Here is a 17,371-nt window from a genome sequence, read left to right on the forward strand (position 1 = left end):
AGCAAATTTTTTTTTGTCATCGGTTTATTCACTGGTGACTGCTATCAATCAGCTTCTTGTTGCCAATAAGAGCTGTATCAGTACACACCCTTGGCTCCAGATCTTCTCCAATCTGAACTTCAATTACTACTTTTTTTTGTTGACAATGCCTGCCATTGATATCAGATTTATTGCAGAACTGAAGCACTGGTTTTTCAAACAGTTTTTCTCATTTCAGTCCCTTAGTTTTTGAAAATACAGAAATAAAAAGATTAGTCTGCTTCACTATGATATAGATCTCTTAACATGCATGTGTACAGTCTGCAGCATCTTATACCCGAGGAAGCCAGCTCTTGACTATATATTTGTTTCTATTTGATTGATGTAAAACTGATTGCCCGTCTCCCTTCTTCATCAGTGAGTCTTCCTTCATAAGTTAGTGTCCTTAAATTGTGGAACTCTACTGCGCATTTATGCTTTTTGAGAGTACGTGACCTAAACTGCAACGCTTACTCCAGAAATACACCACCAATCATCTGCACAATGTCAATATATTTCATTCTGACTTGTAGTCCTATGTTGTCCAGATGCTCCTAAGTAACTGATTTGTCTTATTAATAGCTGCCTCACACTGACCAGATGCTGTCAGCAAAGTATAATATAGCAGCACATTAAGTTCTGTCTTTCAGAAAGAGCCATGGTTATCGACTCTCAGTAAGATTTACTTTGCAGGATTTTCTAGCTGAAGCAAGTAATGAAATTATGAAATAATATCTCCTCTGAGAAAGGCTTTTTGGATTTATATAGCTATTATAGCAAAAAACCAGTAGTGCATCTACCTTAACAAGAATTTTCCCTTAAATTTTGGAAGATAAGAAACTTGTCAGCTCACGAATAAAAGTAGCTTTATCCGATGTTCTCTAATCTATCATTGATCATTTTCATGCATCAATAATAATTTTGTTGCTCAGTGCAAATTCGAGCAGGCAAGCTAATTCAGAGTTCTGCATATTGTGAACAACTGATGAAAAATGCTGTGTATTCTAATAGAGGGAAGAGGATGACCAGTCCGTCCTAAGCAATACCTCAGGCCACAACGTATTAGCCTGGACAATATGCGAACATATTCAGAGAAATAATAGGCCAACTGGAACCTCCAACATAATCTGCCGTTTAACAATTTCATGGTTGATCTGATTGTGGCCTCAACTCCACAGTGCAGCTTATCCCCTCAGTAACTATTGGCTTGCTTATTAGTCAAAAATCTTATCTACCTCTGCCCTAAAATATTCAATGTTTGACACCACCACTGTCTGAAAATAAGAATTCTAAGCAGTTACATCCTCTAAGAGGAAAAGCCATCCTTGACGCCATCTTAAATGAGAGATCCTTGATTTTTAAACGGTGTCTCCTAGTTCTAGTTTCTCTCACAAGGGTAAACATTGTGTCAGAAACCACCCTGCTAAGCCCCCTCAGGATCTTATCTTCCCCAATAAAACCACCCCTCATTCTTCTAGTTCAAATGGCTATGGGCCTGGCTTGTACAAACTTTCCATGTAAGGTAGCAATCACCTCATCCCAATTATCAGCCGTGAAAGTCTTCTCTGAACCTTTTCTGATGTATTTGCAATCTTTCTTAAATAATGAGTGCAAAACTGTACACCGTACTTCAAATGTGGGCTCAGGAATGCATTAGACTGCAGTCTCAAGTGGTCCCTAGTTTTATATTCCATATGATAGTTATTCATGTACCAGGACATCCATATCATTCTGCACCTCAGAGTTTTGCACTCGTTTCCCACTTAAGTAAAATGCTGTTTTTCTGTCCCTCCTGCAGCGGACCACATATCATATCCTGCCATTTATGCCCACCTCCGGCTTCCTGCTAGTCGGCCAATCTTCTAACTGCAATATTAGCCAAGCTGATATATTATACCTTACAACACACGTTAATATTTTTGAATAATAATCATTGATGTGACACTTTGTCAAATTATTTCTGGCAATCTAAGTATCATGTATTCACCAGAATCTCTTAATCTTTGCTGCATGTTATTTCCTCAAAGTACTTCAGTAAATTAATCAAACGTGATTTCCCTTTCACAAAATGTTTTACATGTTGAACCTGCCTGATTGCATGAAGATTTCATAAGTTCCTCCTATAATCTTCTTACTATAACCACCTGAGAGCTGGTTGCTCATGAGGTATCTTAGAGGAGTAGAAGAAACTATCTAGTTGTTTTGAAGAATGGTGTAACTGACCAGTAGAAATTACAGAAATGCTAGAGGCACAACTATCGCATCCTACCAGTGACTGGGACCATATTTAGGATGAATGTCAGCTCCGTTGACAACTTTATACAGAATTTGTATCATTTTTTCCCATTACTTCTATTATATGGAGGCATGTTGCAGAGATAACTTGCTGGGAATTGCAGCTGTATGTTCTGTTTGGCTTGAAATAACTTTACATGGCAAATGGACTTTGATCCTAAAGTGCACATTGCAGGAAGCTCATGCTGCACAATATCTCTGAATGAGGAGTCAGAGCTGAAACAGTTAAATAATGCAACTCTAGCAGCAAGGTTTAAATGTCAGTGCTCGAATACACATCTGCTCTTGTCTGATGTTGCAGTGGTGTTTGGACCTAAATTAGAGTGAGTGACTAACATACTTGTCAGTAGACAACAATGTTTGTTCCTTTGATAATTTGTTCTTTGGTTCAAGTGAAGATGAGGCTAATTACTTAAAGTAAGCAATCAAGTTAATATTTCAATTATAATTGTCTTTGTAACAGTGAGACCTTATGAGATTGAACTTGTGGTAGGTGGTGCCAGAGTGGGAGAGAGGGAAAAGTCCAACATGACCTATCCTTTTTGAAACTCTTCAATCAGTTGTCTTTATCCTAAGACAGTAGATATATTACCGATCCCAATTATTTGAGGCTGCTGCTTCATTCCAGGAACAATCTCAGTGCTCCCTGTGGAAAATCCTGGTTTTATGATCAATCGGAAATCGTTGCCCACACAATAGAGTTTGAGCCTGGAATGAGCTCCCAATATTAGGTAGAAGTTCAACCAGAATCTGTAAGAAAATAAAATTCCCTTACTTTTCGTAACTTTTTAAGACTGAATGTGTACTAATTGAGAGACGCTATGAAGATTTTCCATTTCCAGCATAATTGTGAAGTAATTAAGTGATTTTTGGCTGTATCCTCCCAGACGCTTGAGGAGAAGTTGGCTTTATTTGTAAGCAAGATAGTTTTATTTTTGCTGCATTTGTTGTTGTTCTGTGTAGCTTATTGCCAATGCCACATTCACCCACTAAGCCAAAATTTTTATTTTTATCCCATTTGCTGTTTTGAACTAAAGTAGAAGTTGTGTTTGCATAGATTAACTAAAATTTTAATCAGTGATTGATTCAGTGACAAATCTTGAAACATCTAGATCATCATTTAATTCAGAAATTTTCTGCTGTGTGTGTCTGAATCACTTGACTAGTAACTACTTGTTCTGTGTAGACTGAGGTAAGAAAGTGCATTTGGAATGTATTTTTTATCCTCTACGTGTTTGAGCATTTCAATATGGCATGTGGAAATCCCAGCCCTAATTCCGATGTATCTATTCTTTGGCAGTAGACGAAATAGAGTAGGCTGTGATTCTCACAGACAGAAAATCCAAACTCAACAGGGCCATTTGAATATAGTGCTCAATTTCATCAGATCCCTTTCTTTGTTGTTGCAAAGACCCCAGTATGGGAGTCAGAAATTCATGCAGCAGACATAAATGTAATTGAAGGATGGATAAGGCCTGTATAACTATTACAATCTGATTGTTCTTAAAAGCCTCAACTCAATAAGCTTCAATAAAGAAGATTGCAGCTATTAGTAAGAGAATACAATACCTCAGCTGGACTGCTCTGATTGATAAACATGGATTTAAAAAATGGAGTATCTGGACCTGCAGATTTCTAAGAGTTGTTTGTTGACATTACTCAGGAGCTATTATTATATCATTCTGAATGCTGAGCTGAGTTTCAAATGCTATCATTTTCACTGTAGGGGGTCTCAGTTCATCATTTGTTTAACAATATGCAGATGCTTTGAAAGGATTGGTTGTCTTTGATGTCGGTCTGAAGAGAAGTCTGTTTGTTCTTCTAAAAGATTAGCTATATGATATTTGAAGCTTGAGTTAATTTCATGAATGGGTGATTTTTTTTCCCCGTATAGTTATTAGCAATGAGAGTTGCATTATAATGTTAGAAGTTTTTGTTTCATTTCTACATGGCTCCTGGGCTCTGCTCATCGGGAGCATTGAGTAAGTGACTAAGACAGTGGCATGATTGTTAGGATCTATGGGAGTGGATAGGAGTGTATGAGTTGACATTGAATTAACATGAAAGATATATGGGCCATCAGGGATGGATGTGAGGATTGAGGATTAGAAAGTTTAACCATTTTTAAAACAACTGCATCAAACTCCCTAAGAATCCAGGCAGGCTTTCTAATCAGCTTGCCTTGGCACCTACCCTCCACCATGGCTGCCCACATTCTTCTTCTAGGGCTGATGAGGCATTTTCTGATTCATCCTACCTTGATTTGATTTATTTATTGCCATGTGTATCGTCTTACAAATACTGCGAAAAGTGTTGTACAGTGTTGCCACTCTCCAGCACCAGCTTAAAACTCAAAAAAGTAAACTAAAACATAGAATGTAAAGGCAGAAAATGAAGAAACAAGAAGGTACAGTCCTTCTTGTTAGGTGCTGTGCTATGGAAAATAGGCCTAGTAGTTCCCTTCACCGCACTGCTGCCACTGGAATGAATGTTGCCACTCTTTGGCAGCATCTCGGCTCCACCAAAGCCCTCACAACTATGAGTCCTCACTGGACCTCGCCGATGCACCAGGTACCAAACAGGCCCAAACTCGACTCTGCTTCGAGCTCACCTCACTGACACACCCGCTGCTGATGCCACTGGGTCTTGCGCTGGGCCCAAACCTGCCTCTACCGCCAGCTCCACAAATCTGTACCAGCCGCAGATGCCATCGGGATCCCAAACTTGCATCTACCAGCGCTGCCACTAGTCCGTGCTGCTGAACCTACTCAAGTCTACACTTCTGGGCCTATTCGTTGCTGCCAATGCCATAGCTACAATCAAGTTCTTCATCAAGAGGAAATAAAATGGAAGAAGGAAGAAAAGAGGAGAGAGAAACAAAAGAAAAAAAACAAAAAGTGGATGAGTGGACAACCCTCAGGCTCAGAAGCCCTACCCCACCGCTATCTGACCTGTAATGTCAATAACTCTTTGTGCCAATATATAATGTACATATCTGGAGTTCTATTTTTACTGCATTGTCATGTGCACTGAGGATAATTTCTCTGTTTAATGTGTTGTATGTGCATATCTAATTTTAACAGGTATGGCACTGCACTGTATCATCTTTCCATATAAAAGCATCTCAGTAGTATATTTTCCAATTAAAGCTATAAGTAAGTAGGCTGTAAAAACAATCAGATTGTTTTTCCATCCATGGCATGTCACCAAATAAATTGCAATTGTTTATTTTGTTTACCAAAAATGGTCATTTGTTGTTCACTTAGGATGCTTCGGTTAAAAGTAATAAATACCGCCTAATCATTCTAAATAGGCTTTTAAAAAATATACAGCTTGCTAAGAAGAATGAGCGGAGGTCCATCTGGGCCTGAAATTGTATGGACAGGTTTAACCTCCTGAAGGATAAGGTCATTTGCAACAGCAGCTGGCTGAGTTTAAAGTTCATTTTGAGTTTCCATTGTGGGGCACACATCATTGCTAATCACTGCCAGCAAAGCAGCAGGGAGTAAGTAATGTTCCAACCATGTTGGATCTAGGGCACCTCTTTGAGTTCTAATTAATCCATACTTAACAGAGATAGACATTAAGCACATTCATCATTCACCAGTTTACCAATGAGCTCAGAGTGACCTATGAACTTGAAGTGCTTGGATTATTATAAATACTTCAATAAGATATAGATCAATCAATGGCTTTTGTCAGCACAGATATCATAAACCCTTTCTGTATATCCAAACAAACCGGTATACACAGCATATGGCAAGTATTATGGTCTTCTTTGCAATGGCTCAATTTTTTTCCCGATGATAATTTGTCTCAAAAATCTCCAATGATGTAAAATAAGCCTGTGCACTTCTTAAGTATAATATCTCTTGAAATACCTGCAAAAGTAAGCTTGAGGTTGAGTCGAATATAACGTTTATATAGGTATTAGCAAGCAACAATGAGACATAAAGACTTTTGTTGCCTACTTTTCCAGCCAGAGATCTATTTTATGCCTTTGATATGCTGACCAGATTTTTCCACTGAGTTAAGTTTCACTGTGGATCACTCCATACTCTGTCTCTCAGTGAGGGGAATTTTCCTTGACTCCACCCCCCTCCTCCACCCTTGCTGGCAACAATTTTGTTAAAAATGTTCAGAGTACATGAGATATTTTCTTGAATTCAAGTCATGTAGTACTCCTGTAATTGGACCCAAATCCTTCACAATTAGAGGTTTACCTCAGTGTCTGGTATATGGGCCATGAATGATTATTTCAATATGGACATGATATTATCTTTTGGCCATGCTATCATTAGCATTTATCATATATCTTATGGCAAGTGGGCTGATGAATGCTTAATGTTTTATTTTATGAATGAGCTCCCTGAAACCAACTGATAGCCACCTCATTTACATCGAAACATTAATGATAGGAGCAGGCCATTCGACCCCTCCAGTCTGCTCTGCCATTCAATATGATTATGGTTGATCATCAAGCTAAATACATCATTCCCACCCTCCCCCATCCCATGATTCTTCTCACCAGAAGATCTACATCTGCCTTCATCTTGAAAACACATAATGTTTTAGTTTCAACCATTTTCTGTAGGAGCGAATTCCACAAGCTCACTGCTGTCTGAGTGATTTTTTTTCTCATATCAGCCCTAAAACATTTGCTCCTTTACCTTTAAGCTATGATCCTGGTTCTGGACCCTGGACTGATGCATGTAGACACCCAGTCTTGGTGAATATTCTCCTCTCTCAGTTTACAGCCATTCAAATAATAATCAACTTTTCTATATTTGCCATCAGATTGGATAACCTCACATCTATCCACAATATGTGCCTACAATTCACACTGCATCTCCTCACAGCTAAACTTTCCACCCAGCCTTATCTCATCTACAGTTTTTGAGACATTACATTCATTCCATCATTTACATTATTAACATATTTTGAAATAGCTGGTGTCCTGGTACTGATCCCAACACTACCCACTAGTTACTGCCTACCATTCAGAAAAAGACCCATTTATTCCTCCTGTTGTTTCTTATCTCCTAACCAATTTTCTGCCCATCATAATAATTACCCCCAATAGAAAGTGCTTTCAGTTTACACATTAATCTCTTACTTCGGACTTCGTCAAAAGCACTCTGAAAATCCAAATAAACCACATCCATGGGATCCCCTGATCAACACCATCAGTTATACTCTCAAAGAATTCCAGCCAGACATGATTTCCCTCTTTTAAATCCATGCTGACTGTATCTAGACCTGGGTCTAGGCCCGAAACATCAGCTTTTGCACTCCTAAGATGCTGCTTGACCTGCTGTGTTCATCCAGCTCCACACTTTGGTATCTGATCCTACCACTGTTTTCTAAGTGCTCAGCAATAAAATTCTTGAAAATTGACTCTAACATCTTCCCCACCACTGATGTCAGACTCCCTGGCCTATAGTTCCCTGCTTTCTCTCTACCTCCCTTTTTAAATAGTGGGGTTGTATTAGCTGCCCTCCAATCTATAGGACCTGTTCCAGAGTCTAAAGAATCTTGGAAGATGACCGCCAATGTTTCTACTATCCTGTAAGTACTCTGGGATGTGGATTATTAGGCCCTGCAGATTTATTGTCTATCAATGTCTTCAATTTCTCTACTAATACAGATTTCCTTCAATTCCTCCCTCCTCACTAAACCCTGTGTTCACCATCATTTCTGGTACATTATTCACGTCCTTCTTTGTGAAGACAGAAGTGATGACAGATGTGTGAAGGGGATATCCTGCTTTGTTCTTCATTTTCTCCATAGTTGCCGGCACTCCTTTGGAATTGAGGATGGTGTGTGTCAGGCTGGGTGAGTCCTCAGGTGGCAGAAGGGCAGAATTTTAAGTCCACAAGTTTTTCTGCAGTGGGGCCACATTGTTATGTGGGAGAATGACATTCACATTACCTTCCTCATCTCTCCTCTGCTGCCACTGTTCCAATGCTGCCGAGTTGCTGAGCCTCAAAATGTCTTGTGTCTTGATGGATCAGGGGTACCATATCTCCCAGCCAGTGGTATCAATGTCTCCATGCTTTAGGATGGCTTGGAGCATATCTTCAAACCTTCTCCTTTAGCTGCCCTTTGTCCATGAGCTAAAGAAAAGAGTCGACTGAGGGCATCCAGATGCAAGAGCCCATCCTTCACGTTACTGGTGGACTTTATTGGAGAATTCTTACAATGGTGAGGAGTGCTGTATAGACAGCAAGTCATCCAGTCAAATCATTGTCTATAATTGTACTTTTATCATGTTCTTCTCGAATCAGCAACTTGACCTTGCTGTTGAGGTATATGGATTGCTTGAATTAATTACCTGAGAGGATGCCTTCGAGTTTCTTAATTCAGTATCAGAAAGGAGTTCAGCTTTGAAATGAGTATGACAATCATCTTAGTTGTAAAGCACCTTATAAATCTTAAGGTGCATTTATAGAATTTCTGAACTGGAACTGAAAATTTCCAAAGAGATGTGCATCCAATATCTTATTTTAAATGTACAGCCTTTGTAATTGTGTCGGCAAGGTATGACGTATGGTATGTGACTTCCGTATATTTTAATATTATTTAATTTTGAGTTTGTATTTTTTTAAAATTTGCGTTGATGGTATTTGGGTTTCCTGAGTATTGGAAAGGGCTCAATGATTAACTTGTGTTTCCGGAGCCATTGTGATTTCTTTAAAACCCTTTGGAAGAAAGACTTACTTGAGGGTAATAAGTTTTTGTTTACATTGGGAGAAATTTACTCGTGAATGAGAATTAGAATTAGAATTAGCTTTCTTGTCACATGTACTGACATGAGTATATTGAAAAACTTACAAGCTACCACTTACGGTGCCATCTTGGGTACGAATGTGCCTTGATGCAGATTCTTAGGAACAAATTCTTAGGTGAAAAAAATAGAAAAATAAAGAAATGAAAGGTCCAACAATAAATTAGAAAAAATAGAGAAATGCAATAAACAGTAATGCATTAGCCTCCAGTTTGGAAGGTCAGGGATTGATATTTTTTCTTTTGAAAGTGGAAACACAGCTTGTAAAAAGTTTGCGTTCGTTTCATTTTGGCAGATCTGCAGGGTCCTTGTCTGAAGCTGCATGTGTAAAGCTATTGCTCCTGAGAAAGAGAAAATATATTACAGAATTATTAAAATTTGGGTTACCTCAGTGTAAGGAGATCAGTGAAGGCTCCAGACAAGAAATGTTTGGTTGAGGAAGTCTAAGCTCAGTTGTGTGAAGATTACAGTAAAAGACTACCAGATTGAAAAGGAGTTGATGCCACACTTCAGTTAAGTCGTTTCGAGTGGCTCATGAATGGAATTCTGGCCAATGTGAGTTCTATTAAGGCGTGCATTTGGGATTAATGGGATTATATTTTTACCATGTTACGTTTTGAAATATTTAAATCTGTTAAAAATAAGTAACTTGTTTTGTTCTATGTTATATTCTTTTATTTTGTAATAGACTTCCTTTTTTTGTTAAACCCAAGTCAGCAGCATTGTGTGTGCATGTTTCAGTGAGAGATCATCTCATTAAAACCAAAAAATGGACAAAATATGGACTTTATTTCATCAATGATAGTTCCTTTAAAATACTGAATAAATTTATAAATACTTAAGAACTTTCTTTTATTTTGTTACAGCATGGTTCAGAGGTCTGCCCATGGAGGCATGGGACGAGTTGGATTGAAGAGTGAAAGGGCAAAAAGTGGTGTGCGGAGGGCATGGGTTGGCATGAGTCAGCACTGGAGTGGAATTAGAGCTATAAAGTATCCTGGGTTTGGTTTGGGGTCATAGGTTAGGAGGAAGGTCTAATAGGTCATGTGAGTAGAGAGCGGAACACAGGAGTGACCCTTTCCTACAACATGCCTCCACACCTGGCAGCCCTGTGTTTGCCTCTGAACTGTTTCTGGATGTGACAGGTGGAAAATCTTATACTGACAATTGCCCACTCACCCCAGAGCTACAGGGAGACCACGCAGTACATTTCCTTCCAAGCTGGTTTTGCTTAAAGGAGAATTATCTCAACAGTTATTTTTTCAGGTATTAGTAGTGAAGCCTGAAGCCAGAATCTTCTCACTCAAAAGCAAGAGTGCTGTCGTGAGCCATGGTTAACATTACAATTCAGGATTCAGACTTCAATTCTCATTTTAATATTATACGTTTCTACCTTAAAAGAAAGATGCATTATTTGTCCTTAATGTTTCTGTAATTAGGACTCCCAAACCTTTTCAGCCTAATGTATATACCTGGTATTGCTTTGCCAAATTTGAATGCAGTACCAGACATAGTTGTGAATTTTTATGCATAATTTAAAACTGTTTCAGGAAGTATTTCTATAATACCAGCTCAGGTCCTGGTACTTGAAATTCTCTGCGTTCTAATGCGGTGTAGATTCCACAACAGTCAGAGCAACACAAAGACAGCTGCTCTTGCACAAGCTCGCACATGTGCAATTATTTTTAGCTATGCATCTGGTCACCAAACCTTCCCAAATGGCAATGTGAAACAGGGCTGAGAAAGCAACTGTCTCACAGCTTAATTTTCAATTATTTGACGTTGGGGATGGGGACATTGGGGAAGTTTATGTTAAAGCAAATGAACTGTAGGAACAGCAGAATCATCTTGTTTGTTTTACAACATTACACAAGTAGTTTATTAAAATGCAGGAGTATGTTAAGTCTCATTCTTTGCATTAAACATTTAATTTAGAATATCTTTCATTCAATAAGTCAGTTAAAGCCAAACCAGTGCTGATTTTCTGCAAAATAATTATAATGTCAACTGTATAATATTAACACCTGGTATCAATTATTACATTTTTCCCCCAGATACAAAATGTAGCATAAGGTGTGGAAGAGAGAGTGAGATAAACCCTGATCCTATACACTATGGGTCTTCAGTTAGGGAGTTGTCATTACAAATGTCAATAAAAGTGACCTAGAACAGAAAGCAGGAGAAACTTCTTTTCTTCACCCAGAGAGTTGTGAGCGCATGGAATAGTAGTCGTGGAAGCTGAGTCATTAAGGACATGTAAGCGACTGCTGGACATGCACATGGACAGCAGTGAATTGAGGGGAATGTAGGTTAAGTTATTTTATTTTTGAATTAGGAATATTCCACGGCACAACATCGTGGGCCGAAGGACCTGTACTGTGCTGTACTTTTCTATGTTCTATGTTCTATGTTCTTTACACAAAGTAGTGATATGTGCTCCTAAGATGCTGCTCGGCCTGCTGTGTCCATCCAGCTCCACACTTTGTTATCAGTGATATTGCGGAATTCACTTCCAGTGTTTATGACTGAGGGAAATACCATATTGACATTAAAGTTTAAATTGGGATAGGTAGATGGAGGGGTGAGTTTGAAGTGAGCCAGGAATAAGGTGGGTAAATATCATTGTAGCTATTTGTTTGTGTGGGGTATTTCTGTGTATGTGTTTATAGGAATTCTGCTAATGTCCAGAGTGTCAACGGAGATTACCCTGTAGTGTGGAGTGGCACAAATCAACAGATTTCCAATGGGAAATAATGAAGTCCTCTTCAGGTGTCCTTGGGTAACTCCAATGAAAACTGCTATTGAAAACAAAGCTAAACAGTTTGGCTCTTGATGTTTAGTTTAGAGTTGCCATCTCAGTCTGTCCATGATCTGTTCAACCATCATATGTGTGACAGCAGTTTGTAAACTGGCCTGTGAAGAATTTTGGCCTGAGTCAGAGACACCCTGACCGAGTTGAACATCATGCATACGGCTGAACACTAAAGGCAATGTGGAAGCAATTTGGCATTTGTAAATCTCATGTATGCTTACTTTGTATTTTACCAAATCTATTCTAGAATGTGAACGGGGCATCATCGCACACATTTTATTCACATGGCTGGGGAAGCTGTTACAGTTCAATGTTTAAATTAGCAGTCTTTTCTATGGCTTCAGCTGATGCAATCAGACTAGTTGTGATGCCACATGGAATCACTAATGGGAGATGACTGGCCTACATTGTCACTTCAAGTGAAGGAAGGAATCTGGTAATTTCCATGCCAACAATTAGAAAGGCTGAATTATACATTGTATTCTGACTAACTCATACAGGCGGTGCCCTCCCTCCAGTTGTTCAACATTAACTATAGATTTAATGAAGTTTCATTTTATTTCTGAATCTTGATAAACACTACAGGCTTGTGTGCTGAGGTTTTCCATGAAGAATATTCATACTTTCATAGCCTTTTCTCGTGTTGCTTCCCTTATATTCTTAACTGTTCCACTCTGCCTAGTTTGCTTATTACAGTCATTTACACATCATCCAGTCTAAGGAAAATTTATTAATGTGACAAGAATGTATCTTTGTCTGTAATATCATTAATTTAATTTCATTATTATTAGGAACAGTTCTCACAAGGTTAATTCATAGAAACAGTCTCATCACCTCAGTAACATAGCCCCTGCTTTAATCATGATTTCATTACGTCCCACTCGACCATTCATTGCTTCCCTGGCTATCTTCTTATCCTGTACAAACCTCTGGTCATTCAAATGCTATCTGCTACATCCTATCCTGCTCCAAATCAAACCTCAAAATCCCTGTCTCTGCTAATCAGTATGGGCCTACGATCCATCTATTCACAAATATGAAATTATTACCTAATGTATTAAACCCTTCATGATCTTGACTCATCCTTTTCCTTTATTTTGCTCCAGCCCAACAACCATTAGCCCAAGTCCCAACCTGAGAGGGCTTCATCATTCTGAATCTGACCTCATTTCTTTCTCCATGCCAACCGTGGATTCAGCTGCTCAGGCCCCTCATTCTGGAATCCCATGCTTAAAGCCCTTCACATCTACACCTTTTTCTGTTCTTTCACAAGCTACTTGAGGTCAACTTGACTTTTTCAAAAATCACCAACCTAATATCTCTGTTTTATTCATTCAGGAGATGTAGATATCACTAGTTAGGCCGACATGTATTGCCCATTCCCCGTTTTTTCAGAAGACGGTACTGAGCTGCCACCTTGAACTGCTGCTCCCCTGATTGTAGGGAGATCCACACTGCCATTAGGTTGAGAGACCCAGGCTTTAGAGCCAGCAGGATAAAGGGACAGTGACATGTTTCCAAGTTATGATGGTGTGTGGTTTGGAGGGGAGCTCTGGAAGGGGTGGTTCTCCCATGTATCTGCTGTTCTTGACCTTTCAGATGGTACTGATTTAGGGTTGAAAGACGATGTTGAAAGAGACTGGATGAGATCCTGGAGTTCATTCCTGATGGGAATGAGTGTTGAATGTGGTGGAGGAGGTGTCAGTAAGGCAAGCTGTTTTGCCTGGATGGTGTCAAATGTCTTGAAAGCTATTGGAGTTGCAGCCATCCAGGCAAGTGAAGATTATTCTATCATGTCACATTTGTAATACATGAGATGAATTAGTCACGAAAGTGGATGTAAATGGTTGTGATATGGTTAGGATTTCAGAGACATGTCTGCAGGATGACCAGGGCATTTATTTTTTAGAAAGGACAGACAAAGAGGAAAATGAGGTGGGTTAGCAATGCTGGATATAGAGGACATCAATGTAATCCTGAAGTGGAATTTGTATGTGTGGAGCATAGCAACACCAAAGAGCAGAAAAGAAAAGTTAGAGTTGGAAATAGGCCCCTGAAGTGTAGTGGTAATGTTGAGGAAATCATCAAAGAGGAAAGTAGAGACGCAAACAATGAAAGGACGGCTGCATTTATGGACAACTTTAATTTGTGTATAGATTGAGCAAATCAAATCAGCAACAATGCTACAGAGGAGGAATTCCTGGAGTGTGAATGCGATGGTTTTCTGGATCAATACGGTGAGGAACCAGTGAGAGAATATGACATCCTAGGTTGGGTATTGTGTAATGAGAAAGTAATACTCAGCAATATATCTGTGCCAAGCCCCTTGGGGAAGAGTGAGCATAAGATGATAGATTTCTTCATTAAGGTAGAGATTGACTGAGTTGGAACTGAATCTTCTTTGAACCATTTAGGTGACTCATGGCAGAAAGGAATTTCTTTTCAGTGGGATGTGCAGCATCTTGTTCAAAACTTTATCCTTTGTCTTCAGACAAATAATGGAAGCACAATTAGTGGAGGTTGCATTATTTTGTTGATTTCTGTGTTTTGCCCTTCCTAGACAATGCATCATTTTACTCAATTGAAATGTGATATCCATTCTGTCTTTGTCAATGTCAACAAAATATCAAAAACAAAAATGTTCCTGTGTGATCCACTGTCTGAGGTTATTTTTTTGCCGTCCTTGGATTTCTTTGTTAAACTTCTACCCAAAGCACTGTTTATATTCAAAATTCCATGGTCTGGATTTTCCAGAGGGTGGGAAATGGAAAGAAGTGTTATTAGCCCTCCCACGTTCATTAGAAAAGCAAAGACTGCCCTGCAGCATTAATATTGTAGGGGCGTCCACAGTGAAATGAGAGTGAGCTATCCTCTCTTTGGACAGATTGATTGGCTAGAAGCTCAGTGATACCAGCAGTGTAATAATATAAAAATGGCTGCTGCTGGGACAGTCTCTGGGAAGAAATGACGTGATTACTAGATGAAGGTAAGTTTGGGATTTTTGGGCTTGGAAAAACAGGAAGCTCAGGCAGGGGCAAGGAGCAAGTTACAGAAATAGGTTTTGGAGTTTGGGAGGTGAGGGAAGTTTGTTAACTAGCCAGCCATACAATTTTACATGTTTGTCCACTACCCTAACCACCACAAATGTACCTGGAGGATATCTGTAAAATTTCTTCCTGTATTTGGGGAAATTACTGGTTCTTATGCCCTACTAAGTTAGGGGATGTTACAGAATCTGTATACCACACAATGCATGCCATATTGAGGGTGAGACTTAATAAAATCTCATTTATGTTATTCAGAAATCCAGAACCTCGATGAGTGTGTCCAACAAATCAGAAGAATTGTGGAATCTCCCAGCCTGCCCCAGCAACACTGCCTTGTTCTGAGATATCTGGTGAAGCACTTCTGTAAAGTGTGTCAGAGTGAAGCTGCAAACAATCTCACCCCAAGGCTACTTGGTGAAGCCTTCAGTGATGTCTTCTTCAGGCATTCATTATCAAGGTAAATGACTTTGAAAACAAATAATGTGCAAACATGAATGGAACCTTTATCTAAGGCATATTTATGAATAGAAAGTTTTGGAAAAGTGCAGAAGGATTGCTGTAACATATCCTGAGGATGGTTTTTGTTTTGCTGCGCAGCTTGAATCGTGATAAGCCTTTGCCAAGAAATGCTCAGGTCGACGTTACGAAAACGTGGTCTCACGATTGACTTTTGTGCAGTGGTCATGCATTTTAGGAATTCAGGCTCGAAGATCAGAATACCTTGTCTGAAATCCATTCCTTCGGCTTTTGATCAGGATTATGTTTAAGGCCAAGCTTTGTATAAATTCCATGAGACCCATTTCTAATTTGAGTGCACATCAAGATAAGATGGTGGGTGGAACAATTGCGTCATCTGCCCAAGGAAACCAGTAGAAACCTTTCACAGCTGCGGCTTTCATGTGATTGTTGAGCTGCCAGTGTCGAATGAATGGAGGGGTTGGGGGTGATGTAGTAAACCCATTGGTTGTGTTGCAACAATGGAAGTGAATCTTTAAAACCCAGAGAAGAGGTGATCCAAAGAATGATCACAGAATGACTGATGGTGTAGATGACAACATTTCTGCTGGGGTCAGGAAAAGCACCCTGTAATTTAGTGATTTTTCTAAACAATCTGAGATTGGACTTTTAAGGTTGGTTGGTTTTACTGTGGAACAAGCAGCTTCACTATGCAAAAAAATCTAGCCAGCCAGGCCTTGACTGACAAATCAGAAGTAATTTTGTTTTAATATTTAAATCTGCCTACTGTTTAGTTGACTGTTAGAAAACAAGCAGCAGACAAGACAAAATTTCTCACCCTCCTACATAACTACAAACAAAAATATTCTTCTATGTCCATGAGACCGATCCATTGATTTACTGTACTTTTCAAACTCATAAAAGCCTGTGGGAAACATCACTGCTGCACTTTTTTATTTCAAAATACACTTTATTCATTAAAAATATCTTAGTCACACCCGAGTTCAGTTCTGTACAATAGCAGAAGAAAACAAACGTTGGAGTTTGACTCTAGCCAACAAACAAACTAAAAGCATCTCTTCCTTGTACAAGACTATATTTGCGTGCATTTGAGACACTAGGAATGTCCGATAACTGAATGGCCCCCTGTTTAACTCCAGCAGGAAGACCTCAGACAGTGATCCTTCCCCACTGCACCTTGGCAGCATCTGCCCCAACTCTACTGCGGCTTTTAGCACGTAGTCCTGGATTTTGGAATGTGCCAGTCTGTAACACTTGGTCAACTCCTTGTTTTGGAAGACCAACAAGTTTTGGACAGGCCCTAATGGCCAAGCCTTGTTAAACAAGGCCACAGCAATTACTCACTGCCAACGGCTTTCAGCAGGTGAGAGTGTGATTTCCACTTCTCAATGGGAGGAAGTTGCATTGTCAAGAGCTGCAGGCAAATCAGATTGGCCAGCGGCATTAGCAATCTCAGCAGTATCAGGCACTGTTCATACTGCAAATGTCGCGGAATCATGAATGCCAAGGAGATATGTGGTTGGTTGTCTTCTGCACTTTTGTTTAAGTCTAACGAGCAAGGCATTGCACTTAAGTTTATAGGTGGCATGGTGGCTCAATGGTTAGCACTGCTGCCTCACAGCAGTAGGGAACTGCCTGGGTTCCCTCCAGGTGCTCTGGTTTCCTCCCACTGTCCAAAGGTGTGCAGGCTAGGTGCATTAGCCATGCTAAATTGCCCGGAATGTTCAGGGATTTGTAGATTAGGTGGTTTATAGGCGGGGATGGGTCTGGGCGGGATGCTCTGATGTTTGGTGTGGGCTGGTTGGGCTAAAGAGCCTGTTTCACACTGCAGGGATTCTGTGATCTACGAAATTGATCTTTTTATGGGTAGAGATAGCGGACTTGGTCAAACTGCAGATTTGTGACAACAGTAGATTAATTCATTAATAGTGGGCT

The 17,371-nt window shown here is 39.6% G+C and overlaps 1 protein-coding gene across 1 annotated transcript in view; it reads left to right on the forward strand.

The window, feature by feature from the left end:
* pik3r3b (phosphoinositide-3-kinase, regulatory subunit 3b (gamma)) overlaps nt 1-17,371 on the forward strand; it is a 536,210-nt gene that overhangs the window by 299,528 nt on the left and 219,311 nt on the right. Inside the window, exon 6 of the mRNA XM_048538883.2 lies at nt 15,215-15,416. Coding sequence (XP_048394840.1) covers nt 15,215-15,416 — 202 coding nt within the window. The remainder of the gene's footprint in view (nt 1-15,214; nt 15,417-17,371) is intronic.

The sequence above is a fragment of the Stegostoma tigrinum genome, chromosome 8, assembly GCF_030684315.1.
Source record: "Stegostoma tigrinum isolate sSteTig4 chromosome 8, sSteTig4.hap1, whole genome shotgun sequence".
NCBI classification, from domain to species: Eukaryota; Metazoa; Chordata; class Chondrichthyes; order Orectolobiformes; family Stegostomatidae; genus Stegostoma; species Stegostoma tigrinum.